The 27,823-nt window shown below is 40.3% G+C and overlaps 1 protein-coding gene across 6 annotated transcripts in view; it reads left to right on the top strand.

Annotated features, from left to right (window-relative positions):
• The window catches only part of SLC25A13 (solute carrier family 25 member 13), a 183,626-nt gene that overhangs the window by 13,565 nt on the left and 142,238 nt on the right, over positions 1-27,823 (top strand). For 3 of the 6 annotated variants that reach the window (XM_078059285.1, XM_078059286.1, XM_036094709.2), the window contains exons 2-3: positions 14,722-14,775; positions 23,826-23,968. In XM_078059285.1, coding sequence (XP_077915411.1) covers positions 14,722-14,775; positions 23,826-23,968 — 197 coding nt within the window. Of the gene's footprint in view, positions 1-14,721; positions 14,776-23,825; positions 23,969-27,823 lie in introns of those variants that run through there. The other 3 variants (XM_078059287.1, XM_078059289.1, XM_036094711.2) reach the window with 3 other exon arrangements.

Here is a 27,823-nt window from a genome sequence, read left to right as displayed (position 1 = left end):
TCAACTCAGCTGCTGTGAATAGGAATATGGAAAGGGTACCAGTAACTGGGAAGCAAGGCACTGTTAGATTCTGCCCCAGCTTACACTGCTTTCATTCAATCCTTTCCCTCTCTCCCCCCACTTCTCTAACAAATGAGAACACAGGAGGTCATATTGTTGGTTAGGGATAGGGTGAAAATTTAAATGTCCAATTGCAAGGCCCATAAAATAGGGGCAAATAGCATTCCATGAGGGGAATTTGGTTTCCATCAGGATATCTTCCTGGAGGAATTGGCATTTGACTTAGGTCTTGAAAGAACTGCAGCATTTTTTAAACTTCTCATTATGGATATTTTCCATAATGTGCAAAAAAAAAATAGAAAAGTATAATGAACCCCCATGTCCTTTCTAGCCAGTTTTAGGAATCATCAGTTTATGGCCAATATTGTTTCATTTATACCGCACTATCGCTCCTCCTTCCATCCCCCTGATTTTTTCAAAGCAAATCCCCAACATCATATCATTGTATATGTAAATACCAGTGTGTATCTCTAAAAGAGATTTTTTTAAATGCACAACCAAAATATTATATCTTAAAAAAAATTCAGTGATTCTTCAATATTATCAAATATCTATCCTGTACACACTTTACACATTTCCCCATTTCTTATAATTTTTTTAAATAGTTTTTTAAATTGTCATCTAAGTAAGACCCAAGCATTGCAATTGGTTGATGCAATTAAGACACCTTAATTTTCTTTTAATTTCTAGGTTCTCTTGCTCTTTCAATCTTCTATTCTCTCTTCTCTTCTGAAAGCCAGTATAATATAATGGTTGAAATCTTGGACTCTGTGTTCGAACTATGGCTCTGGGCAAGTTACTCGACGTGTACCTCAGTTTCCTGAGGGGCATGGTTGTATTTGTTTCCTGGGTCGGTGTGCTCATGTTTGCAAAGCTCAGAGCCACGCCTGTGACGTCGGTAGCTTTATAGAAGTGTGAGCTGTGGGTTTGGAATCTGAGAAGTTGTTCAGAGTAATGTCAGAAGTCTGTGGACTGTGGGAGAGAGCAGAGGAGGGCTCACGTGAGTGACATTGTATGCATTCTTTAGGATGAGAGTCCTGGCTGTGTAGAGGGCTCCTGTTCTTTTTCTTTTGGCTTCCTCCTGGGTCCTTGACTATTCTTCAGTTCGATGATGTTGATGCACAGCAGAATTTTGAACAGGTAAGGTATTATTTAGTGGAAGCAACTTTTCTATTGTCATTTGATTTGTTGCTTTCTCTTCCTCTGCATTTATTAAGTTAACTGTTCTCTCTCAGAAGCCATTTTAACTTTCTATGGCATTATCTGGGCTCCAGCAACTTGGTGATCTCCTAAGTAGAACCTTTCAGCACTTTATAAATATGTCATATATTTTTTATATTCCTTTGTTCCCCATCTGGAACATACATCCCAGTCTTCAGCACAATCAGTTTTTATTCATTTAAGGAGCAGTAGTAATTTGACACTTGCTAATATGTAACAAATTATATTGGGAACTGTAATTACAATTGCAGCTGGTTCCTAATTATATTGTAACCTTGATGCTTTTAAAAAAATTAAGACTGAGTTCAACCTGTAATACTGGAGAATAATATTCTGCATTAGGCAGGTCTGCCTTCTGCTGAACCATGGGCACTTGTGTATCGTAACGCCAAATTAAAAAGACTTTATTTTCAATTAGTTTCGGCTACAGTGTTGTCCAGTGGTCCCCTTCATAAGGATAGCTTCAAGTCCCCATCCCTGCTTGCCAAATTCTTGGCACATCCTCCAGGTATTATAATTGGTGTCCAAACAACCTGGGCTCTTGGGTCATTTTTGGCTCTGTGATTTACCTACTCACTTAAGACTAAGAGTCTTATAGCCTCAGTTTCCTCATCTGAAAAATGGTGATAGTAATGACTCTTCACCTTAAATAGTTTTAGGGATGTTTAAATGAGGTCAGATAAAAAGCCTTTTAGCACCATGCCTAGCATAGAGTTAAGGACCCAGTAAAAGCTACCTGGTCACTGTTAATTGCTGTCATCAATAATGAACAGCTCCAGAGACTTTACCTCTGCAACCCCCGACTCCAACAGAATTACAGTCTTAGTTCTGCCACCACTCTAATTTGAGGAAGCGCGTATCTCCACCCACATTGTACCAACCACTCATTGGTCAGTCCGTCATCCCCCTCGTGAGGCAGGTTCTCTGGTTTATTTGACATTGTGTCCTCAGTGCCTGGCACTGGGCCTGGTACACGGAAGGCTTCCCAGAGGTGATTGCATTGCATGAATGGGCAGCACCATCTAAGACAATGGTTCTCAATCAGGGTGGGATAGTTCTGCCCCAGGGCATATTTGGTAATGACACATTTTTGGTTGTCACATCTGGGAGGAGGGGGGTGGCCAGGGATGTTGCTAAACATCCTACAGTGCACCAGACAGCCCCCTATCGCAAGAAATGATCTGACCCAAAATGTCAGTAGGGCCAAGATTGAGAAACCCTGCTCTAAGGTAACCTAACTGCCTGGGTTGTAGCCCTGTGGAATAGGCATGGGGTTCGGTGTAGATCAACCTGTTTGACTGCAGTTTTCTCAACTGTAAAGGAAAAGAATCCAACCTGCTTCAAGGGTTCTTTGAAAATAAAGGGAGATTATACAGGTGTGTGCCTAGTTACTCTACCCTAATTTAGGCTTTTTTTTTTTTTTTAAGATTTTATTTATTTATGTGACACAGAGAGAGAGAGAGCACAAGCAGGGGGAAAGGCAGGGGGAGAAGCAGAGAGGAGGGAGAGCAGGGAGCCTGATGCGGGGCTCGATCCCAGGACCCTGGGATCGTGACCTGAGCCGAAGGCAGACACTTAACGGCTGAGCCACGCAGGTGCCCCTGATTAAGTTAATCTTGATTGTCCTGGCTACTAATGATCCTTTTTTTTTAAATAAACTTAATATTTTTGAGTAGTTTTAAGTTCACAGCAAAATTGAAAGGAAGGTTCAGAGATTTCTTGTATACCACCTATCCCTAAGCATGCGCAGTCTCCCCTTTATTTTCCCTCAGAATGGTACATGAGTTACAGTTGATGAACCTACATTGACACGTCATTATCACCGAAGTCCCTGGTTTGCATTGGGCTTCACTTCTGGTAGTGTACATTCTGTGGGTTTGGACAAATTGTATAATGATATGTATCCACCATTATAGTATCATACATGGTATTTTCACTGCTCTAAACATCCTCTGTATTCTGCCTATTCTCCTTCCCTACTCCCTCACCTCTGGCAACCACTGATCTTGTTACTATCACCATACTTTTGGCTTTTTTAGAATGTCATATAGTTGCAGTCATACAGTATGTAGCCTTTTCAGATTAGCTTCTTTCACTCAGTAATATGCATTCAAGTTTCCCTCATGTCTTTTCATTGCTTCATAGTTCTTTTTTTTTTTTTTTTTTTTTTAGTGCTGAATAATATTCCAATATCTGGATGTCCATGGTTTATTTAACCATGCACTGAAATATACCTTGGTTGCTTCCAGTTTTCAATAATTAGGAATAAAGCTGCTGTAAACATTCATAAGTAAGTTTTGTGTGGACATAAGTTTTCAGTTCATGGTTGTATGATAAGACTATTGTAATTTTGTAAGAAACTGCCATTCTGTCTTCTAAAATAACTGTACCATTTGCATTCCCATCAGTAATCCCTGAGAGTTCCTCTTGCTGCACATCCTCACCAGCATTTGGTGTTGTCAATGTTCTGGACTTTGGCCATTCTAATAGGCATGTATTGGTATCTTGTTACTGTTTTAATTTGTATTTCCCTGATGACAGATGATGTGGAGCGTCTTTTCATATGTTTACTTCCTATCTATATATCCTCCTTGGAGGTTTTTGTTAAGGTCTTTGGCCCATTTTTGCATTGGGTTTTTTTTTCTTTTCTTATTGTTGAGTTTTAAGAGTTCTTTGTGTATTTTGGATAGCAGTTCTTAATTGGCTGTTCTTTTGCAAATACTTGATCCCAGTCTTTTGCTAATACTTGATCCCAGTCTTTTGCTTATCTTTTCATTTTTTTGACATTGTCTTTTGCAGAGCAGAAATTTCTAATTTAATGAAGTCCAGCTTCTCAGTTCTTTCTTTCATGCATCAGTCCGTGCCAAACCCAAGGCCATCTAAGTTTGCTCCTTTATGATCTTCTAGGAGTTTTACATTTAGGTCTCTGATCCATTTTGAGTTAATTTTTGTGAAGGGTGTAAGAACTGTGTCTAGGGTCTTTTTTTTTTTTTGCATGTGGATATCTAATTGTTCCAGCACCATTTGTTGAAGAGGCTGTCTTTGCTCCTTTGTCAAAGATCAGTTGACTGTATTTATGTAGGTCTGTTCCTAGGTTTTCTATTCTGTTCCACTGAAGATTGTTAATATCCTGTTGGAAAATTGATCCCTTTGTCATTCTATAATGTCCCTCCTTATCCCTGGTAACTTTCCTTGCTTCAAAATGGGCTCTGAGTGAAATTAATATAGCTATTTCTGCTGTCTTTTGATTAGTGTGTGCATGGCATTATCTTTCTCTGTTCATTTCCTTTTTTGTTTTTTAAAGATTTATTTAGAGAGAGCATGTGTGAGCAGGAGGAAGGGCAGAGGGAGAGGGAGAGGATCTCAAGCAGACTCTGCACTGAGCGCAGAACCCCATGCAGGGCTGAGTGCGGAGCCCCACTGTGGGACTCAACACAGGACTCAATCCATCGACCTTAAGATCATGACCTGAGCCGAAATCAAGAGTCAGACACTTAACTGACTAAGCCACCCAAGTGCCTGCCCCTCTGTTCATTTACTTTTAATCTATAAGTATTTTTATGTTTGTAGTGTTTTTTTTTTTTTTTGTAGATAGCATATAGTTGGGTCTTGTATTTTGATGCATCTGACAAGCTCTGTCTTTTAATTATTGGTGCATTTAGATCATTAATGTTTAAGGTGATTTTGATTATCTTGCTTGGTTTTTTCTATCTTCATGGATTTGTGGTTTCATGTCTGACATTGGTTTGGAGGGAAGTTCTCAATCATTATTTCAAGTAATTTCTACTATTCCTTTTTTTCTTCTCCTTCTGGTATTCCTTTTACATCTATGTTACACTTTTTGTAGCTGTACTGCAGTTCTTGGATATTCTGTTTCCGCCATCCCCCCAATCCTTTTTCTCTTTGCTTTTCAGTTTTGGAGATTTCTATTGATATATCCTCAAACTCAGAGATTCTCCCCTCAGTCATGTCCAGTCTACTAATAAGCCCATCAAAAGCATTCTTCATTATCCTTACAGTGTTTTTGATCTCTAGTATTTCTTTTGGTTCTTCCGTAGAATTTCCATTTTTCTGTTTACATTGCTGATTTGTCCTTGCATGCTATCTACTTTATCCATTAGAGCCCTTCGCATACTAATCATAGTTGTTTTAAGTTCCTGTTTTGGTCATTTCAACATTCTTGCCATATTTGAGGCTGGTTTTGATGCTCACTCTGTTTCTTCAAATTATGGAGTTTTTTTTGCCTTTTGCTATGCTTTGTAATTTTTTCTTGGTAGCCAGACATGATGTACTGGATGGATAAAAGGAACTGCTGCAAATTGGCCATTGGTAGTGTTGGTGGTAGACTGTAGAGGGAGAGGAAGTATTCTGTAGGCCTGTGATTAGGTCTCTGCCCATTAGAGAGCCTCTGGCTCTGGACAGTATACTTCACAAGTGTTTTTTTCCCCTCCTCTTAGGTGGGAGAGAATGGCTAGGGGTGGCTGGAATAGGATATTTATCATCCCAACAGTAAGGTAGGCTCTGATAATACCGCAGCAGGTTAGGCTCTTAATAAATAATTTCTCCTGAGGACAGATCTTGTTAAAAAGAACAGAATAGGGCGCCTGGGTGGCTCAGTTGGTTAAGCGACTGCCTTCAGCTCAGGTCATGATCCTGGAGTCCAGGGATCGAGTCCCACATCAGGCTCCCTGCTGAGCAGGGAGTCTGCTTCTCCCTCTGACCCTCCCCCCTCTCATGTGCTCTCTCTCATTCTCTCTCTCAAATAAATAAATAAAATCTTTAAAAAAAAAAAAAAAAGAACAGAATACTCGATGCATTTCAAAATGGTTCCTTTTCCTGTCCTTGTGTGAGACGTGCAAATGATATTTCTCCCATATTCACTGTGAGAACCAGGTTGAGTTCCCAGAGGTAAAACTCACAAAAATGTGGAGATCCTCCTATGGCTGGGACCTCCTAGAGTTTTTAAATCTCTGTTTGGTCCACACTGAGCCTCCGCAGTTTGTCTTTCACAGTTCAGGTTTTCCTATGCCAACACTGGTTCCTGTGGAGGTTCTAATTGGTCCTTAAGATGACTTCCTGAAATAGATAAGTAGATTTTGTCACTTTGCCCATTTTATAGATGAGGAACCTAACTCGGAGATGTTAACTGATTGTTCAGGGTCACCAGGTTAGTAATACACTGGGACCCAAATCTTTACTCTGAACCTGGTGATGTTTGCTTTTGTCAGGGTGAACAAACACCTTCTGTCTCCCTAAGAAGTTGAAAATATAAACAGAAAAATGTCTATTTTAGAAAAGACTCATACTGTCTCTTTTCAAATTTTTACTCTTGGGAACGTTTACTGGAATGTTAGCTTTAGCTTAATAACAATAATAATAAAATCTAAAATTAGTGTGTTTAAAGTTATTTTAGCATAACAGAACCCACAGCTAAAACATCACCATTCATTTCTTTAACTGTTGCACTGTACTTCTTAATATGGAATTGTAATGGCGATGACTTTATCATTGTTTAATGTTTGTCTACACCTGTGCAGAGTTAAATCCAACACGCTTCACAAGCTATTGAATCCTTCTGATAAACATCTCCAGCACCCCTGACACGACCCGTTTGTGTAATTACCTGGCAGGTTACCATTTGTGGTATCTGGTACCTTATAAGTCAACTGTTGAGTGATGTGAACTTTTGAGGGTTGATTACACAGAAAGGCTGTGGTTTGAAGCATGCTTAGCAAGGCATCTTATCTCTATACTAATTTATGTTTCAGTAACTTTTTCATAATCATTGCTCTTCATTTAGTAGAACTTAGAGAAACTGTAGGATGAGGAATGAGGGACTCAGTGAATTCAGTAAAAAATTATTTTTCTTCAATTTGATGAGACACCTCATTCTTACCTCTTCTCGAGTTAATGCTAACTGTGGTTTTGGGGAATTCCAAAATTTCTTTTGCAGTTACTGATTGTTATCAGTCAGGGTTCACTTGCGGAGAACAGAATTCACTCTAGCTGGTTTAAGGAGAGGGAGATTTATTACAGGGTGTTAAATGGCTTATAGAATTGGTTGGGAAGGCGAAGAAACAGACTTCAGGCTGAGCTTCCAGGAGTGCCTTCCAGGCCCTCATGGCAAAGAAGGCCACCAAGGGAGCAGTTACCTCTCATGCAGTCATGAAATGGCTTGCCAGAAGGGGAGTGTTCAGACCCATACTGCCACTGACGTGGGCAGGAGGTTGCCACGGGAAAATCTGACACTTCTAGCAATGATGCTGGCAGAAACAGCAGAAGCATGGCCCCCACCTTCCCAGTCTTTGCTTTCCAAAATGTTGCCTTCCACATCTCACCCAGCTTCATCTGATGGACAGCACCTAGGCCACATAGCTGCAAGGGAGTCTGGGAAATGTCATTTTAACCTTCCAGTCTCTGCAGTACAGGAAGATAGATGTGGAGATATGGGAAGATAGATGGGAAGAAGAGTTGGCCTCAGCTTCTGAATTGTTGGGCCACACCCAGTAGAGCTTTCCACTGGGATTCAGGTCCACCCACTACACTTACTTCCTCAGATTCAGAAGACCAGGCAGAGACATTTCTCCCTCCACCTCCGTTTTCTGCTTGTCGCTGCATGTGGACCTGTGCGTACAACAGAGACTAGCTCACTTTTGATGAGCTGTCTTTTCTGGTTTTTATTTCATATCTAAGGTAAATAATGACTTCATGACAGTAGAATTTTCAGTGTAAGCCTGTGCTTGTCTTGGCTTTCAGACCTTTAAGGTTTGTGGCTGGGGGGGCGGTGGGGGAGATGGGCGCAGGGCTGAGTGAAGGCAGTGTTATGCAGTTGGGGGAGTAGCAAAGCTCAGGTTGGGATCTTGGGTCCTAACTCAGTGGTTCTCACCCGAGCCCCTCATTATAATCTCATGATGAAGCTTTAAAGGTACCCATTTCAGAGATTCTGCTTGGATTAACCTTTGCAGTCTAATTTGATAGGCCTGGGCATTGATAAAACCCAGATGTCCTTCGGGAGACTTGAATATACAGCTGGGGCTGAGAATAGCAGTCCTAAACAGACCGAATTGGACATTAGCTAAAGCTGTGGTTCTTAAATTTTAACAGCATCAGAATCACCTGGAGGACTTGTTCAACTGTAGATTGCTGGCCCCACCCCCAGAGTTTCTGATTTGTAGATCTGGGGTAGGGTGTGATAATTTGCATTTCTAAAAGTTCCCATTGGAGGCTGATGGTCCAGTGCCCACACTTTGAGCACCGCTGGCCTAGAAGGAGGTGCTGTCTGTTTTCATTATACAGATTTGATTTCTACTCATCTGGAAGACTTTCTTCCTGAGTCAGCATTTTTGGAGCATCTGCTTAATTTCTGTTTTTTTTTTTTTTTTTTTTAAGATTTTATTTACTTGACAGAGACACAGCGAGAGAGGGAACACAAGCAGGGGGAGTGGGAGAGGGAGAATCAGGTTCCCTGCGGAGCAGGGAGCCCGATGTGGGGCTCGATCCCAGGACCGTGGGATCATGACCTGAGCCGAAGGCAGATGCTTAACGACTGAGCCACCCAGGCGCCCCTTAATTTGTTCTTTGCAGGAGTTGGGAGTAAGATGCATTTGAGGAGATCATGCATATATATATATATATCTTACAGCTTTTCACTGGAAGGAGAGAGCTTTTCTTTTCTTTACACTTTCTTCTTCAAATTAGTATTCCTTATTCTGTGTAGGTTTTCTTATGTTCTTCCCTGCTGCCCTATTGGGTTCACATTTCTGTACCACTGTGATTTGTTAATGAGCCTACAACTGTGGCTTGATTCCAGTGTTAAAAAGCCCGTTTAAACAATATTCCTCCATGTAGAAAAATCTTTCCTGGTGTTCTCCTTCTTTTGGCTGCCCTAACTCATATTAAAGTAAGAGTGAATTTATTCGTCCTGAAAGTATCTTTCTGGTTCTCCTTGCCATGCTTCCTGCTACTGCCTTTTAAAAGCCCAGTCATTGAAGTTATGTTATTGTTGGCTGGTTTTTTATATCTAGGATGTACCTAGCTAGTGCACCTGTTTTGCAAATGCTATTGTTAACTGTTCAAGCTATTATATCTAATGTTTGTCTTGTCAAAAATTTTACATACTCAGTGGTCCTGAAATTTTGTCCCATAGAACATAGATTCATTGAATTGACCTCCCAGTTTGTGGAAAAAATATATAATGCATAGTTTTTTTCTATTTTAGCCCTCCCTCTTTTCCCTGAGTCTTGACTGTGTGTGAAAGTTAGCTGCTATAGTTAGATTCTCTGTTGTATTGATTTAAGTAGCAATAGTAATATTTCATAGTCATCTGCCAAGAACTTTTTTCCTTCTTGGTGATTTTCCTAACTATGTTTGAAAACTAGTTCCTTTATTTAAAAGTCTTGATATACAAATTTTGTTTAATAGTGGAATCTATTCTTACAAATGCAAATTCAGAAGCATGATAAAATCAGGCAATTAGATTGTAAGAACAGTAGCTGTAAATATTTACATGCTGTTAGTATAAGAAAAATATAACAATGAAATTCAGACTTCTGGAAACAATCTCAGGTTTGATGAATCTTCTAAAGGCTTGTTAAAGTGTTGCAGAGTGTGCGTGCCGAGCAGCTGTTTTGAGTTGACTTAAAAAGGGAGGCTACATTTCTGTAGTTCCCTTTTTCCAGCTCCTCAAACTTCCTGGGTATTGATTTTTGCCACCAGGTAGAATCCATCTCAGCACACCCTCAGAACACTGGTACTTCTAGCTCTAACTTACGTTGTCTTGAAAGAAGCTGTGTAAGTGTTATTCCTTCACTGCACATGATACCCAAACAAGAAGGTAAGAATGGGAGGTAGAAGTAGAACTGGGAATTCTGACTAGTCATACAGCAGTGGGGAGGCCAAGAGACTGGTAAACATTTTTTTCTGAATTTATCCCCTATTGAACCATAGTTATTTTGTGCTTCATTACAGTGTTTTCAGGACCTAACACACATTTCCATGGGCCTCAGGGAAATTCCACGGTATATCTGGAACTTTGGGTGTGTTTTCAAGAAGTAGCATTGGTTGGGGCTAAGATAGCAGAGGGGATGAGTTAGGAAAACGTCTGTGGTTAGTGGTTTGCTGAATGTTTTTGAAGATCCATGAGTTCCTTTCCCTTCTCTCCTCATTTTTTCCTTCTTAAGTTATGAGCCAGGTTACTCATCACTTAGACTTTTTAAAGAGTAAGCATGGTAGAATATAAACACCTCTCCATAAATAATACAAATAATAGATTTCATTTATCGAGTGCTTTAACTCTGTGTTCTTTGTGGTGCTAAGCATTGGATGTTATTATCTCCTGTCACCCTTTCAACCATCCAGGACTTCTCATTTTACTGGTGAGGAAAGTGAGACTGAGAGGTCAGAGATCTGGCTCAAGGTCACATAGCTAGTTTAGATGTCACACCTGATCCCCAGTCACAGGTGGCCTGACACTAAAGCCATGTTTTTTTGTTTGTTTGTTTGTTTTTAAGATTTTAAAAAATTAATTTATTTAGAGAGTGAAAGTGGGGGAGGGGCAAAGGGAGAAGGAGGGAGAGAATCCCAAGCAGACTCCACGCCCAATGCAGGGCCCGATGCAGGGCTCGGCTCCAGGACCCTGAAATCATAACCTGAGCCGAAACCAAGAGTCAGATGACATGTAACCGACTGAGCCACCCAGGTGCCCCCCTAAAGCCATGTTCTTAATCACATCACTGGATGGACACTACAAACTGGTGGTGGTAGAAGAAATTGGGAGATTCTTGATTTCTAGGCATGTATTATATTAGTGGTTAATGTAAGTTATGGTCAGTTTGAAGCTGCCTACAGTGCGGCTCAGTGGAAAGACCAACAGAGTAAGAGATGAAAGATTTGGAATCTGATCTCAGCTCAGACAACACTTAGAAATGGAAGCACAAATTGGTGCCAGATCTGACTTTTGGGGAAATAATTGACCCTCTTTGAGTCTTGGTTTCTCCTTGTGTAAAGTGGGTGCAATATTATGCTCTCTGCAGGTCTCAGATTTTGCTGTGAAGATCCAATGAGGTAATAGTCATGCATTGAAAATATAAAATGTTCTATACACATTAGGTGGCATGACTTAGATTTTTGGGTCACTCTATGGATTTTTAAAAAATTAATTCAAAGAATTCAGTACTTCAGCTAATATTTATTGAATGCCTCTATGTGCCAGACATTATACTAGATGTTGGTCATACATTGGTGAATAAGTCCTGCTTTTTAAACAAAATTTTTAATAAACTTATACACCCTTCACCCATTTCTCCCACCCCACTCCCCTGCCTCTGGCAACCCCCAATCTGTTCTATTTTTTTCTCTATATCTGTTTTTATATAGATATATAGATTCCATTTATAAGAGAGATCATACAGTACTTGTCTTTCCCTGTCATTTATTTCACTTAGCATATGCCCTTGAGGTCCATCCATGTTCTTGCAGATGGCAAGATTCGTTCTTTCTTATGCCTGAATAATATTCCATTTTATATTTATTTATATCTGTTTATCTCACAATTTCTTTGTCCATTCATCCATCAGTGGACACTTAGGTTGTTGCTATGTCTTGGCTATTGTAAATAATGCTTCAGTGAACATGAGGGTGCATATATATCTTTTCAAGTTAGTGTTTTCATTTTCTTCAGATGAATACCCCTAAGTAGAATAGTTCTATTTTTAATTTTTTGAGGAACTTCCATACTGTTTTCCATAATGGCTGCACCAATTGACATTCTCACCAGCAGTGTACAGTTTCCTTTTCTCTACATTCTTGCCAACACTTGTTATTTTCTTGCCTTTTTTCCTCCTCTTTTTAATAATAGCCAGTCTAACAGGTGTAAGGTAACATCTCATTGTGGTTTTGATTTGCATTTTCCTGATGATGAGTGATACTGAGCATCTTTTCATGTATCTTTTGGCCATTTGTGTATCTTCTTTGGAGAAGTTTCACTTGATCATGGTATATGATCCTTTTAATATATTGTTGAATTTGGTTTGCTAGTATTTGTTGAGGACTTTTGCATATATATTCATCAGGGATATTAGCCTGTAATTTTTTTTTTTTATTGTGGCATCCTTGTCTGGTTTTGGTATCAGGCTAATGCTGGACTCATGAGTTTGAAAGAGTTTCTTCCTCTTCTATATTTTGCAAGAGTTGGAGAAGGATTGTTACTAATTTTTCTTTGAATGTTTGGTAGAGTTCACTAGTGAAGCTATCTGGTCCTAGACTTGGTTTTTGGGAGGTTTTAAATTACTGATTCAATCTCCTTAGTAGTAATTGGTGTCTTCAGATTTTTCTATTTCATTATGATTCAGTCTTGGTAAGTTGTGTGTTTCTGGGAATTTATTCATTTCTTCTAGGTTGTCACATTTGTTAGTATAATTGTTCACAGTAGTCCCTTTTGTATTTCTGTGGTACCAGTTGTTGATGTCTCCTCTTTCATTTCCGATTTTATTTGTGCCATCTGTATCTTTTTTACTTGGTGAATCTGGCTAAAGGTTTGTCAATTTTGTTCATCTTTTCAAAGAACCAGCTCTTAGTTACGTTGATGTTTCCTATTGTCTTTTTAGTCTCTATTTCATTGATCTGTGCTCTAATCTTCGTTATTTTCTCCCTTTATGGATTGTGTTCTCCTGTGCCTTAGATCCTGGCAGAGTTAGAGTGAAAGCTTTGTTTCTTAGAGAGGTGCAGCCCTGGTGGGGAACACTGATGTGCAGTTGGGGATTAGCAATGGAAGAATGCCGTGGGAATTTAGGGCAGGGGAAGTTCACTGTAAAATAGCATTGCCCAGGGAAAGCTTTATGAAGTGCACAGCATAGTGAATTAAGTAGATTTTAAAGGATGTGGTATTCAGATGGATCAAGAATCGTTCACTTTGTTACTTTTGCTTTTAAAAGGAAACCCAACTAAGTACCTAGGGTCACCATTTGCCTTCTAAAAAAAAGTTACTTATGGACTGTCGTGAGATATGGAACTTGGAGGGAATTTCTGTGCTCTTAAGAGGATGGAGGCGTTTTTATGCTGTTTCATCTTCTCCAATAGTGTTTGGCCTATCCTCCCTTCCTCAGACTATAAACCCGAAAGGAAGGAATCTTCTCCTGAAACCTATAGATTGGCATTATCATCAGTCTTAGGTTGGTTAGCATTCTATTTTTTTCCTCCTTAATTGAATAATTTCTCCAAAGAGTACTAACTAGTTTAGAATTTTAAAAAGATTTGGTAATGCATTAGAGGTTACAAGTACTCAGCTGAAATTAAAGGAGTTATCAGTCTTGCTTTGGGAAACAAGGTGACCAACCAGCTCGTTTCAGAAAAACTACCTCTCCCATTCCAGTGATTAGTTAATAAAATTATTCCTGACAGCGGCAGGCCAAGAAGCTCAGGCAGTTACATATTTAGAGACAGAGAACCCATTGTCCAAAGATCTCAGAAGAGCCTTTGCAAACACACAGAAGGGATTTAGAACAATTTGCATAAATCTCCCTGTGGATAGCGACATGGCTCCGGTATTAGGGTGGTTCCAGGAACCCCTCCTTGGCTGTATCATGGGGTGACGCTGTGCTTAGTGAGAATTCAGTCTTATGATGGTTTTTGCCAACAGGATTGGGTGATGGGACACTGAATAAGCCCACTGTTTGGTTCCACATAAGGACTCTATTGTGTTGGCCCGGTGTACCCATATTCAAGTTTGTCTTGCTTTTTCTCCACTGATGTTTTTGGACTTTGTGGGCTGGGAAATTAAGCACAACACCTATTCTGAGCTAATCTGTCAAATTTTGTTCTTGAAAGGTAACCGTAGCCCCTTGTATTTCTAGAATGTGGAGAATAATAGTCATACCTTTGGAGACTTCTGACTTCTTAAAAGTCAGGGAGAGGAGGAGACCTTGCTTGGCATGCCCAGATAGCTAGGCATTCATGCCTGTTCCTGGCAGAACTGTGGGAAGTAATTCCCTTGTTTGTTAATGTGATTTGCCTTGTTCACCAACTTCTTTAAGAACTATGTTCTCTTGCATAGTTAACAAGTTGTACTTTAATATTTAATATTCCCCTCTGGAAGGGTATGGATCACTCTGGTGTGTAGTTTAAAAATGCCGGGTGGTTACAGATCTGTTTCAAGTTTTCTTTTTTTCTACTTACTTTTTGGAAAAAAAAAAAAAAAAGATATACATTAAATACCACATATTAAGAGCTTTACTGGTTTCTTGCACAGACTGCTGTCATTCTAGAAGCCACATAGGAGTCTAATTTAAAATCCAGGGAGTAGTTTATGCAATGGGGAAATTTGGTGCTTTAAGTACAAAAATGAAATCCACTAATTTCTAACCTGGAGTTTATTTTCTTTCAGTCTGCTAGCTTGATTTCTCAGCTTTGTTCTAATAATATAAACATTTTTATGTTTATTTATAGGTGGTTTTAACCAAGAGAGCAGATCCAGCTGAGCTTAGAACAATATTTTTGAAGGTCAGTATAAAGGAATCTATTTTGTTTCTTGTTTGATTTGTGTTCTCGAACTTTTAAAGATTATTTTCAAACAGCTCTTTATTTCATTGTTATATATGTAAAAAAAAAAAAATCCCAAAAGGTATCTTTACTTAAGACTTATGAAAGAGATCTACTACAATTATGTCTATTTTTTTTTTTTTTTTGAAATGTATCAGAAACTTGCAGGTGATTTTTTTGTGAGGGCAGTATGGTTTACATTTTAATTTCTTTTCTCTCACTTGGTGTCAGATACTGGAAAGGAGTTGCTGGGGGATTTAGTCTCACAACTCATTTACCTTTCCAGGATTCACCTGTGCGGTTTGATGATCATGCTTTTTCTTCTAAAGTTGAAAGCTCTTTGTTAACATTTCAGTAATCCTTCATCCATCCAGAGAGGGCTGTCCTTGCCTCTTGTTGGTAGAAGCCCATCATTGTTACCATCATCATCATTATCATCATTTTATTGCAACTGTGGTTCGTGGTGGAGGCCCAGGATGAGTAATAGTACATATCAGTTCACAACAGATACCATATATTTCCTTAGTTTCTTAGATTTCCCCTACTTTGTGACATTGGGCAGTGAATGAATGATACTCTAATAAAAGTCTGCCTCAGGTCCCAAACATGGAATCACGTGATGTTGGATTAAAGTACTCAAAAAAGAAAAGGCCGCTTTTGTAAAGATCATTTAAAAAGTATGTATGTGGGCCTTTTCTAAACATGATGGGAAAGCAACTATGCTATACGTAAAGAGGACCAAGACTTCAAATGAGACACTTGACGTTCTGCTGTGTACCAAATATATAGCCTGGAAAGTTACTAATATTGTGAGCATCACTTTCCTCATGAAAATGTATTATTAAAAACTACTGAGAAATCGGAGAATTTGAATACTGACAGGATTATCTGATATCAAGGAATTGTTATTCATTGATTTTTTAGTCTGGATGATGGTATTCTGATTACAGGAGCTATAAAGAGTCTTTTTTTCTTAGAGATACACACTGAAGTGTTTACGAATGAGATTATGATGTCTGAGATTTGCTTTTAAATAATCCAGTTTTGGTGGGGGAGGGAAGATACGTGGTTGGCGTGGTGATAATTTTTGAAATTGGTAAATGGAACATTGAGTTTCTTACCCTGGTCTGTCTACTTTGTACATGTGTGAACATCTTCCTGAGTTATAAAAATTTGTGAAGATTGAGTAAAAAAACCTGAATGAAAGTTCCCAGCACCTGATATGCATTAGATAACTGATTCAGTAAGTGCTTGAAATTAAATAATTCAAACACGAGAGACAGAGGCTTCAAAAGGAAATGGTTAAAAATGTGAGTAGGTTTGAGGGGAGGAAAAGGGATAATTTGTAAGGAGGTTTGGATTATGTGTAAGAAAATAGAATTCTTTATAAATCTGGTTTTAGCCTGAAAGGACAACACAGTATAGAGATTCTAAGGTGGAAAAGCATTCTAGATCATGAAAGTCCAGGAAATAGAAATGCATTGTTTTGCACCTGGACTAGTGTCTGTTGCCCTGCATTGGGGGGCCCACCGTGATTGGGATGAGGTGTGTATGAGGGAACCGTAGACATTTTTAGTGTGTGTATTTAAGATCTATAATATAAAACTCATAGTATAATTCTAGGAGACCACTTGTAGTGGGTTGCCAGAGACCCTAGAAAAATGGATAAAAGCTCATTAACCTGAGCTGGCAAAGTCATAATCATTCTTTGAACTCAGGACCTCTCTATTACTTCTGTTTTGTAAACCAGCGATAGTTGTGGGCATCCTTCTGACAGGAAATGGGAAAAACTCTGAGTGTCTCAATAGATGGTGCATCTTGGATACCTACTGGTCTTTTGGCGTGATCCAGTAGAAACGCTCCACCCGGGTAAAAGTTGTGTCCACCTTTTGAGCCACATGGCAGCTGGTTAGGTTGAGATCCTACTTTGGAACAACCGGTCTTTTTCAGCTGCTCCCTATCAACAGGAGGCAAGTCTGTACTGGAGACAAATCAGATTGGTCGGGTAGGAATTCCATGCAGAGTTCTGGAGAGCCACCTGTGAGGTTTCTGTGTCAGTGAGCCTGAAGGCTGGGGTGGGATCTTTGGGAGCACATAGGGAAATGCTGTCTTCTCTTGGGGTGGCTAAGACTACATGGCTTTTGAATGAGAGTGTGACTTAGAGTCCTAGGGGATGATGGGGCCAGGAAGGGGGGGACCATCCATGCAGAAAACAGTGATCAGCAGTTTCTGGAAGGGATTGTGGATCTGGCAGAGGTTTGGGTGATCTCATCAGGCCGGGGCAGTGTAGTACCAACACAAATCCACCTTGGCTCAGCATGTGGGGGATCTCTTGTTTACCATCTGCCACAGATGATGTTGTGGTGGGAGGAGAATAGGGATGAGGCCCATGGGGGCTCTGCCAGGCACGTCTCCACTGTGGCTGGGCTTTTCCGTTAAGTATGGATCAGCAGTAAGCACTCGGTAAACCTGACTACTTTGCTGATTTTCTATGACTTTTTCCTGACTTTTATTCTTGATAAATATCCCAACCTTCTGTCTGTTACACTAGTTAGAGGATTCTTCTGTAGCTCGGGGGGGAGGTGGACCTTTGGACCAGATGTGCTGATAGCAGAGGAGTTGGCAACTGTAGAGGTCAGAGAGAGCCAGTGGAACTGGCAGAGAGAAGGAAAGAGAGAGGGGTCCTGGAGGACTGAGGTGGGCCCAATTGTGGCTTATTTTATTCTTGAGAAGAGTTAAAATAAATCCCACTTCTTTTTTGGGGGGGGATTTGCTTACTGTATGTGAAGTACAGTGTTAAGTGTTGGGGATGTAAAGATGCATAAATCATGGCTCCTGCCATTTCCTGTCTCACTGTGTGTAAGTGTAAAAAAAAAAGCCATGATATGGTTGATAAGCATTATATGGCGTTAATTAGTAGGAAGATGATGTGGGGCTAATTACATCTTGTTAGCAAGGGTCATTGCAGTTACAGAGAGGTGGTGATGTTGGAGCTGGGCTTGACAGTGAGTAGGTACTTACCAGCTGGAGAAGGTAGAGGAGGCCTGTGGGGCAGAGGAAGACCGTTCTGGGCAGAGGCAGCAGCAGGTGTGGAACAAAGGGCTGTGAGTGCCAGGTGGGGGTGACCCAGAGCACAGGCTCTTGGGCAGTGCACTTGGGTGGTAGGCAGGGCTAGACTGGTGTCTAGCATTCCTAGCCTGAGGCGGCTGAGTTTATGATGCAGCCTCTTCTGGTGATAAGTGGCAGCTAACATTTTGTCTGGGTGTGGAAGTTGAAGTCCAGGTGTGGTCAGTTTTGTTTCTAACCTAGGTGTTGACATGTTTTTTCCCTGACTGCATGTTAATTTGAGCAGGTGTCTGAGTGCTCACAGTTTAAATAAAACACCATGAAGCTTTGCGGTGAGTGGGATGTACAAGAGAGGTATAAGCAGTGACCATGTCTTCCAGGAGTTCAGCTTTTATACGTGAGACCAGATTTACAGGCACACAGTAGGTGAAAGAGAATCTAGGTGTGCCTGCTTGCCAGTGTGGTGAAAGCAAATGCCACAGGAATGGGAGGAGGGAGCGGTCCCTGTGGTGGGGAGTAGTCAGAGAAGGCTCCTTGGAGAGGGACTTGGGAGAGCCCTGGGGTGAGTGGGAACTGGGGAGTCAGGGAGGAGGGCAGCTGAGGAATTCCGGGGGAGAGGGCCACCTTCGAGGGAAGGCTGGGAGATGGGCTCGGGAGCACACAGCCTCTCCAGGTTGAAGGATTCTTGCTCCTTCAAATGTTTATTTAAATTCAACTCTGTGCCGGGGAGTCTGCCAAGCCTTACAGGGTATGGGTGACAAAATTAGAAGGTAATTGGGAGTTTGGCACGTCAGCTGAACAATAGGAAGCTGTTGGGGGTTTTCTGGGTCATCCAGTGACACTGGCAGGATGGGTTTGAGATTTGGTTGGTGCAACAGGGCCATGAGTTAGGCAGCCTTGGACGTAATCCTGGTGCGTGGCCCTAAAGACTTGATTAGGATTGTGGCCGCAGGGGGAATGGAGAATGGGCAAGGTTAAGACATTTTGAAGGACTGCTTGATGGAAATGATCTTGTACAGTGGATGAGAGGGCACAGGGGATAAATATGACCCCTGGATAAATAGCCTGCGTCAGGGAGGTGCTAGTAATAAGAAGGGGAAAATCGAGAAGGAAACGGTTAGCTCAGGGGAGAGCAAAGGGGGTGATGTGTACTGTTTACAGGTGGAAGTAGCTGAATGCCTGTGGTGTAAGCTGTGGGAGATGGGAAAACTGGGTAAAGGGACTAGACAAGGGGAATAGGCCCTATGATAATTTGTAATGATGATACATAGTGAATTACACTTGGATTTTTTACAATTATTCTTTGTCAACACAACATGTATGTATTTAGAATTTTTTTTAACAAAATTGGAAAAACAGTTAATTTCTTTTTTTAAAAGAAAACTTTTTTAAAATGAGAAAATGGTTCATATTCATTGGCAAAAATTTAAAAAGCAGAAGTATGTAAAGAAAAGTAACTTGTGATTCTGCCATATAGATAAAATCCATGTCTATATCTATATATAAATATGTATTTTATATGCCTATCTCTGTTTCTCTATCTCTGTGTATGTATATAAAACTTTTTCCTTTTTTTTTTAAAAGATTTTATTTATTTATTTGACAGAGAGAGACACAGAGAGAGAGAGAACACAAGCAGGGGGAGTGGGAGAGGGAGAAGCAGGCTTCCAACTGAGCAGAGAGCCCGATGCGGGGCTCCATCCCAGGACCCCGGGACCATGACCTGAGCCGAAGGCAGATGCTTAACGACTGAGCCATCCAGGCGCCCCTAAAACTTCTTCCTTAACACGAGAAAAAATACTGTTCTATCCACTTTTTCCCTTCACCTAATATGTTAGGAAAACCTTTTCCTATAATTGAATGTATTTCTACAGTATTTTTATTGTTGTGTGCTGTTCCTGTGTATGGCTGTTTTTACAGTAATTTATCTAGCCACTTCCTATTATTGGATGCTTAGTTGTCTTTTCTGCTTTGCTCGTATAACAACATTGTAATGAACACTCTTGAACCTGTTTTTTTGCATATAGCCTGCAATGTTTAATCATATTAAAACTTACAAAAAATTGTAAGGGAGAGAGAGGCTTCAGGTCACTTGTAAAATCTAGTCCCAAAGAAGGATTAAATACCATTTGCCCCTCCTTTCACTGGTGCAAGGGCAGCGGGGCACCTTTGTCAGTACATTCATATTACGAAGAATCCATCTCTATCAGTCGAAGGAGCAACCTTTGACATTTTTACCGTAATCACAAGGCAGACCACCCAGCCTTGGTAATGAGCTGGTTTTGCAGACTGAAGAAAACTGTGTTTTCCATGTTCAGATTAATAAGTTCTTACATTTACAAAATTATTTCATTATCACCTCTAAAAACTGGGGCAGAAAACATCTCGATTTTTTTTTAAATGTAAATTATTGAGGTATAAATCAAGTGCACAAATCATAAATGTACAGCTCCATTAATGTTCACAAAGTGAGCACACACCTATGTAACCACCCCAGAAGCCATCTGATGCCCCTTCCAGTCATTACCCACCCCTCCTGAGGGTAACCAGTGGTCTGGTTTTCAGCTTTATAGAAATGGAATCATAACAGTGTGTTTTCTTGTGCCTCATTTCTTTCACTCTTGCTTTAGTTGTTAAGATTCATCCCCGTTGTTACATGTGGTTGGTGTTAGTTTATTCTCATTGCTGTGTTGTATTCCATAGTGTACCACAGTAGTTTATTTTTACATCCTACTGTTGGTTGACGTTTGAGTTATTTTCCAATAACTGTTGGTTGATGTTTGAGTTATTTTTTTGCTATTGAAGGTAATGCTGCTGTGGACATTAAAATGCTAAAGCGTGTTTTTAAGTAAAAAAATACACACACGTTTCTCTCCACACATTTCTGTTAGAGACCTACTTATGGTTGAAATTGCCGTGTCTGTGGTTCCGTGCATGTTCTGTTAGAGACACTGCCGAGCAGCCTTCTAAAGGGGTTTAACGGTTTACTCTCGTAACACCAGTATTTGAGAATTGCATTTCCTCCATGTTTTTGCAAATACTTTTTTAATTGTCCTGTGTAAGGGTTAGAGGTATGGCATTGTAATTTTATTTTGCACTTTCAGTGGAGTTTTTTTTAGGGGACAGCAGCTTGACAATGATTCTGAAGGTTACTTGTGGGAAAAAAATCAAACACTGATCATGGCCCAGAAAACTCCCGAGAGGAAAGTAGTACAATAATTTTAAACTTTCCTTCATTTGACAGATATTTATTGGACACGTTTCACTCTCTGCCTGCCACCAGTCCAGGACCTTGAGGATGCTGCAGTGAGAACCCCAGGAAAAAATCCTGTCCTGACAGAGCTTTCTCTCTAGTTGTAGCAAGTAAGGTGCATGCAGTCTTGCAGGAGTAGACAGGTCAGTTGGCAAGGATTCCTGCGGCAGGGATTGCAAGAGCTGTCAGCGCGTCCTGGCATCTCTCCATGGAATTTGGGGGCAGCCCCAGAGGGGAGCCTCTACCTTAGGAAGCCATTTGTTGCCGACTGATGAGAACTGGCGTTGAAGATGGACTTACTTGCCAAGCTGTTCCCTGTTGATCCTATGATAATTAGTTTGTGATACACATGGCATTCTAAAGACGGGGGAAGGGAGAATGATTTCATTTGTGCTCCTGGGACAACCAAGAGATTAAGTGGAAAAAACTAAAGTTGGAGGATCCTTACCTCAAGCCACATAAAAAAATAAAGTAACAATGTATTGAAACTTAAGAGATAAACCTATTTAAAAGCTAAGAGAAAATGTGGGTGAATATTAGTCTTGAGATGAGGAAGGCTTAGCTTCTAGACTTAGAAGTAAGTAATGGAAGAAATTGCAAAGGAGGAAAAAAAATCTACAGACTCAATTATCTACAGGTATCAAACTGGATAAATATTTGCAACAAATCTGATAGACAAAGGGGGGAAAGGGCATGTTCACACACTGCTGATGGGAGTGTAAATAGGTACAGTCTTTTTTGGAGAGCAGTGTGATAATAGGTATCAAGAGCCTTCAAGTTCCTCTCCTTTGACTCAGTTTCTCTTCCAGGAGTCTAGCCATTGAAGATTGCCAGGAATTTGGACAATTGTTATATACAAGGCTGGTTACCTTAGCTTTATTTAAAAACACCCCAAACTGGAAAATAACGTAAACGTCTAGTGGTGGGAGAAGAGTTAAATTGTGTTTTTAACTAAATTAATTACTTACTGCTATAAGCAAACATAGGTATGATTCTCAATCATAGGATCGCTGTAATTAGCAGCGACATCTCCTTTGTACTTCCTGTCTTGTTTTGCCTCAGGAAAATCAAAATATAATTCTTCTACGTTTCCAAAAATCCAATTCAATGCTAAGTGAAGAATAGTGGGATTCTTGGACCAGTTTTGAGCTTTTCTTTTGTACCGTGCTAAAAAAAAAATGTTAAATGGAAACAGATCGTACAGAACATTTATAAAGTGCTTATTGTGTGTAGTGCATTGTGCTAAGTGTGTTACATGATTATTCATTTATTTCTATCATCGACCTTAAGAAGCAGGTAATGTTATCCCCATTTTACAGGGGAGGAGCCAGAGGCCGGGAAAGTTTTACTTACCTGAGGTCCTACAGGTGGTGAGAGGCAAAAGCAGAGCTCAGCACCGGCCAGGCCTGAGGGACTCCAGAGCTTGTTACTGAGTATCTAAGCAAGAGTTTGTCCTGCCTTGGAATTAAAATGTAGAAATAACAAGTGACTTGTAGAAACAATTGTAATGGGACTTGACTCTGCGGCAGCTGCGGAGGGAGTGGAGATACTATGGTTGCATTTCCCTTCCCGGGCGCCCCCACATCACCGTGGCCTCCGGTGTGGTCGCTGTCATCCATCTCGCCTTGTTCTTCGAGTAGCTCAGGGAATTCACCTCCCTAGCCCCAAATCACTATTCTGTCCCCGGGATCAACAGGCCCTCTCCTGCGCCATCAGGATACCGTATGATCTCATGTTGTTTTTCAGCATTTCTCATGGGCCCTGGGACTCCACGGAACAGGAATGAGCAGCTTCCCGCTTATGGGCACTGGAATCTATCACTAAAGGCAAGAGGAACACTGTGAAAAAGCATCGAGTGCACCTAATTCTCATTGACCATTTCCACTCTAGAATGGAGAAGACACTAACTAGAGCAGCCTTTTATATCTTCTTCCATAAAATCCCACGAGAAGCCATACGGCTTCTTTCCAGCTTAGCTTGTTTGTCCTCCTTTCTTGCATTATTGGTGCCCTTGAAACAGGAATGGGGGCAAAAGAATTAGGTTGTTTCCATCCATGATTTTATAATTAAATCTGTTTTTTTTTTTTTTTAAGCTGTATGTTCTTGATAGAAACAAGATGTAATTTGTCTTTCCAAATTTCTGTAAACTAGGGTTTCTCAATATCAGCACTGTTGACATTTGGGGCTGGATCACTCTGTTGTAGGGGGTCGTCTTGACCTCTCCCAACTAGATGCTAGTAGCGTCCCTCCCCCTCAGGTTATGACAGTCAAATTTGTCATCAGACACTGTCAGATGTCCTCTGTGGGGAAAAATAAATACAAACGGAAGAAGTGTAGGGCTAGAGAAACCTCGCCCACCCCTCCCCCATCCCTGAAAGGCAGGAAACCTAGAGAGAAGGCTGGGCCTCTTAGGTTGTTCTTGGCTGTTAGGGGATGTTGGTGTTTATAAGCTGGACAATCAGGCTAAGCTGCCCGCAGTTGAGAACCTGAGAACCACTGGTATAAACATAAAACTTGGCACACTTAACATGTTTTTGTTTTTTTTTATGAGGTGTTGGGAAATAACTGTGTTTGTGAAGAGTGTATTATCATATCTGATGTTTTATCCTTTGAATATTTTCAGCTTTTTCACATATTGATCCCATGATTATATACTTTTGAGGGTAAAATATCTTTTTTTTTTTCTAAACAGTATGCAAGCATTGAAAAAAATGGTGAGTTTTTCATGTCTCCCAATGACTTCGTCACTCGATATTTGAACATTTTTGGAGAAAGCCAGCCTAATCCAAAGACTGTGGAGCTTTTAAGTGGTGTAGTGGATCAGACCAAAGATGGGTATGTTTGTTTTTAATTATCTCATTTAATTTTTTTGTTTGAAATAGCTTTCTGTTGCTTTAAAGATTAGGAAGTCAATGAATACTTTTCCATCTTGAGCATTTTCTCTCCCTATTACAATTAATTCATTATTTTAGGAATAATACCTTTAACATTTCCTTCTTATCACAGTTGGGGATTCTATTGTGTATTTTTTTAAAGATTTTATTTATTTATTTGGCAGAGACAGAGATAGCGAGAGCAGGAACACAAGCAGGGGGAGTGGGAGAGGGAGAAGCAGGCTTCCTGCCAGGCAGGGAGCCCGACGTGGGACTCGATCCCAGGACCCTGGGATCATGACCCGAGCCGAAGGCAGACGCTTAACGACTGAGCCACCCAGGCGCCCTATGTGTGTATTTTTTTAAGACTTTATTTAGGGAGAGAGAAAGAGAGAGCACACTTGAGGAGGGGAGGGGCAGAGAGAGAGGGAAGGAGAGAATTTCAAGCGACTCTGCGCTGAGCACAGAGCTCTACATAGGGCTCTATCTCACATCCCTGAGATGATGACCGGAGCCGACATCAGGAGTCGGATGCTTTATCGACTGAGCCACCCAGGCACCCCTATGTGTGTATTTTTTGACAGTAAAGAACTGCTTATAGTTTCAGAGACTTATTGTAGTCGATGAGTGGTATGAGATCTACTAGAATATTTGTACATATATTGGTATTTTTCAAGGGAACTGTAAAAATTGTGAGTAAATGTAAAATATAGCTCTATGAACGTAACTTTTCTATGATCTTTTCCTCTGCTCAAATAACTTTTGAAATCTTCCATATGATTAAATCGTATGAATCTAACAGACAGAATAATATGATGGTTCCAAATCACTAAGATGGGCATTCTACCCAAGCTGGAAGAGACTGACACTTTGCTGAATGCCTTTGGATTTTTTTTTCCCTTACCAGTGTTGTCACATTTAAAAAATGAGTTTTTCCTAAGCTGTTTAAGATTGCAGTTGGCTTGTACCATTAAGTGTGGAATATTGAGCCCCACACTCTTGGTAATACAAATACCAGTGTCCCCTAATAGCCAAGTACCATGTCCAAGAACTGGCCTTCTCCATATTAACTGTGGTAGACCCAGCCTCCTACCCTTGCTCTACCTGTCAGCACCCCCTTCCGTAGATTGCAGTTGCCTGCTGTTCCGGAGTGGTGTTCTCTACTCTGGGCCTTCTCTGTCACCTGATTTTTCCCACATGTACTGGTTAAGATACAACTATAGTAAAATTTGTTGATGTATTGCAAATGCTTTCAATTTTTACTAGCGTTTCCCTTTTCTTATTTATGCGCCTGTGGTCCCATCTTCCATCGAAGTAATCTCCTCTAAAATGAAGGTCTTGCAGATAGGAGGGAGAGGGATGGATATTGGCTGTGATACTTACAATAACATCCCGGAGAGTTGCTGGATCATGCCTTCTCTGTTTATTATTCTGACAGAGGTTATTTGGGTTACTTCTATTTTCTGTCTCCACCCCAACACAGCATTTTTTGCTTGGTGGGAAAGTGTGTGTAATGTATGAGCAGGCTGTCATTCCCTCACAGGGCCTCTGCTGGGTGGTGCTTGGAGAGGCTGATGTATATTTCACACTAGTCCATTGAAGCAAAAGCTAGATAGAACGTAGATTTATTCCCCAGATGTAGTTTTTGGGGGGGAAGTTTGGTTACTTTCACATGCCTTGTGTTCATGATTCGTAGGAAGTGTGACCAAGCTCACATACAACAAGAATGGTCTGATTCAAGGTTTAAGATTCATTTTTTTTCTTACTTGATAGTTTAAAAATTCTTTAAATTACAGAAACATTGAAAGAATATAATAAACACCTATAAAGAATATAATGAACAAAGCATGCTCTGCACCTAGATTGACTAGTTGTTAACACATTTGTCACCTTTGTCTTCTCTTTTTACACACACATGCTTTCTACATACAAATATATGCATACACATCGTTTTCTTTTTTGGCTAAACTATTTAAACTGTAGACGTCATGGTGGTTTGGCATTTATCTTCTAAGAATAAGAACATTCTCCTACATAACCGCCATACCATTATCTTTCTTAGGAGAATTAGTGCTGTGAAGTATCTTCTAATTTCCGGTCTGTATTCTAACATACTGGATCTTTCCACCTGCCCCCAGCCTCAAATGGCTCATTGCTGGTTTTGGGGTTTTTTTTTTTTTTTTTTGCTTTTTTGTTTTTAAATCTAGGATCCAGTCAAGGTTCTTTTATTACATTTAGTTGTTATATCTCTTTTAATCTAGAACAGACCCTTGCCTTCTAATTTTTTTTTTTTTTTTCCATGATACTGACTTTTAAAACCCAGACCAGTTATTTTATTGAAAATCCCACAATACTGGACTCGTCTGATTGCTTTCTCAGGCCTGGATTCATGTTCAAGTTTTTGGTGCAAGTTAGGAGTGATTCTGTACTACTTATTGTACCTCCTCAGGAGGCATGTTGTCACAGCATTGGTGATGGGAAGTTTGATCACTTGGTTAAGGTGGCATCCCCTAGATTGTACAGAGATCATTTTTGTTTGTAATTAGTAAATCCTGAGACCATGTGCATATCCTGTCTCCCAGCAACTTTTCATCCACTAGTGTTAGCACCTATGATGATCCTTTCCTGAATTAGTTATTATGTTGCGGTTTGAAAAGTGGTGATCTTTAAAAGATTTTATTTATTTATTAGAGAGAGAACACATGAGCAGGGGGAAGGGCAGAAGCAGAGGGAGAAGCAGACTCCCCTGCTGAGCAGGGAGCCCGATGCGGGGCTGGATTCCAGGACCCGGGGATCATGACCTGAGCCGAAGGAAGACGCTTAACTGGCTGAGCCACCTAGGCTCCCCGAAAGACAAGTGGTGATTTTTCTAATTCTGTCATTTCTCCTATATTTATTGTCTAGCATTCTTTGTTAAGAGAAAGCTTTCTTCCCTCCACCCTGTTTTCTTTCTCTCTTTATATCAGTATAAAGTCCTGGAAGTTTTTATTTTAAATTCAGTGAATTATAATCTATTACTGTTATTCTTGTGGATGCTCAGCTTGTCCCAGTGTGGGCAGGGGGAGTCCCTTCAGTCTAACTCCAGTGCCTGTGAGTGCTCCTTGCTTCAGGCAAGTAAGATGTTCCACGCCCACTGTCGGTATTTCCTTCTTCTAACCTGGAAATCACTCTTCTTCAAGAAGTCCTGTCCTGGTTCTTTCAGGTTGGGAACGGTGCTTAGAAACAGAAAGCTGGGCACTGGCTTATCGTCACTAGGTTGTTACTACTTCTCTGGCTTCTCAGTGGAAAGTTCGGAGACATATACTTAAAAAAAAATCAAAACTTCATAATGACATTTCCTATTTAAATTTAACACGACAGGATTTTTTCTAATATTTGATCCTTTTTGGTGAACGTGTTGGTTCCTTATTAAATTAATGTATTTATGGGTATTAACTTATATAACTGTAATACCTTCTAATGTTTTTTTCCCCCCATTAACATACATGCTTTTCCTATTTATTTTTATAGGTACTCTCCAAAAATAATAGCCTTTGATTCATTAGATACAGTAATGTAACACACGTTGTACATACATAACGTAACATGTATATTTTTTCAAAACTTATAACAATCTAAAATGCTGGCTCTGCTTTCCTGGTTGTGCAGATGAGCTCGCTGGGGCTGTGGGTTATCAAGCTGTTTGCCACCAAGCCTGGCTCCCTCCAGAGACCGTGTGGCCTTTCCACTGTTTCAGACTGCCTTTTCTGTCATAATCCTGTCATCCTCTTTAACTTGACATTTTCTTTCAGATTTTGTATTATCTTAAATCTCAGTG

The sequence above is a fragment of the Halichoerus grypus genome, chromosome 12, assembly GCF_964656455.1.
Source record: "Halichoerus grypus chromosome 12, mHalGry1.hap1.1, whole genome shotgun sequence".
Lineage (NCBI taxonomy): Eukaryota > Metazoa > Chordata > Mammalia > Carnivora > Phocidae > Halichoerus > Halichoerus grypus.
Note: the sequence above shows the minus strand (reverse complement) of the source record. Positions and strands in the feature narration are given on the sequence as shown.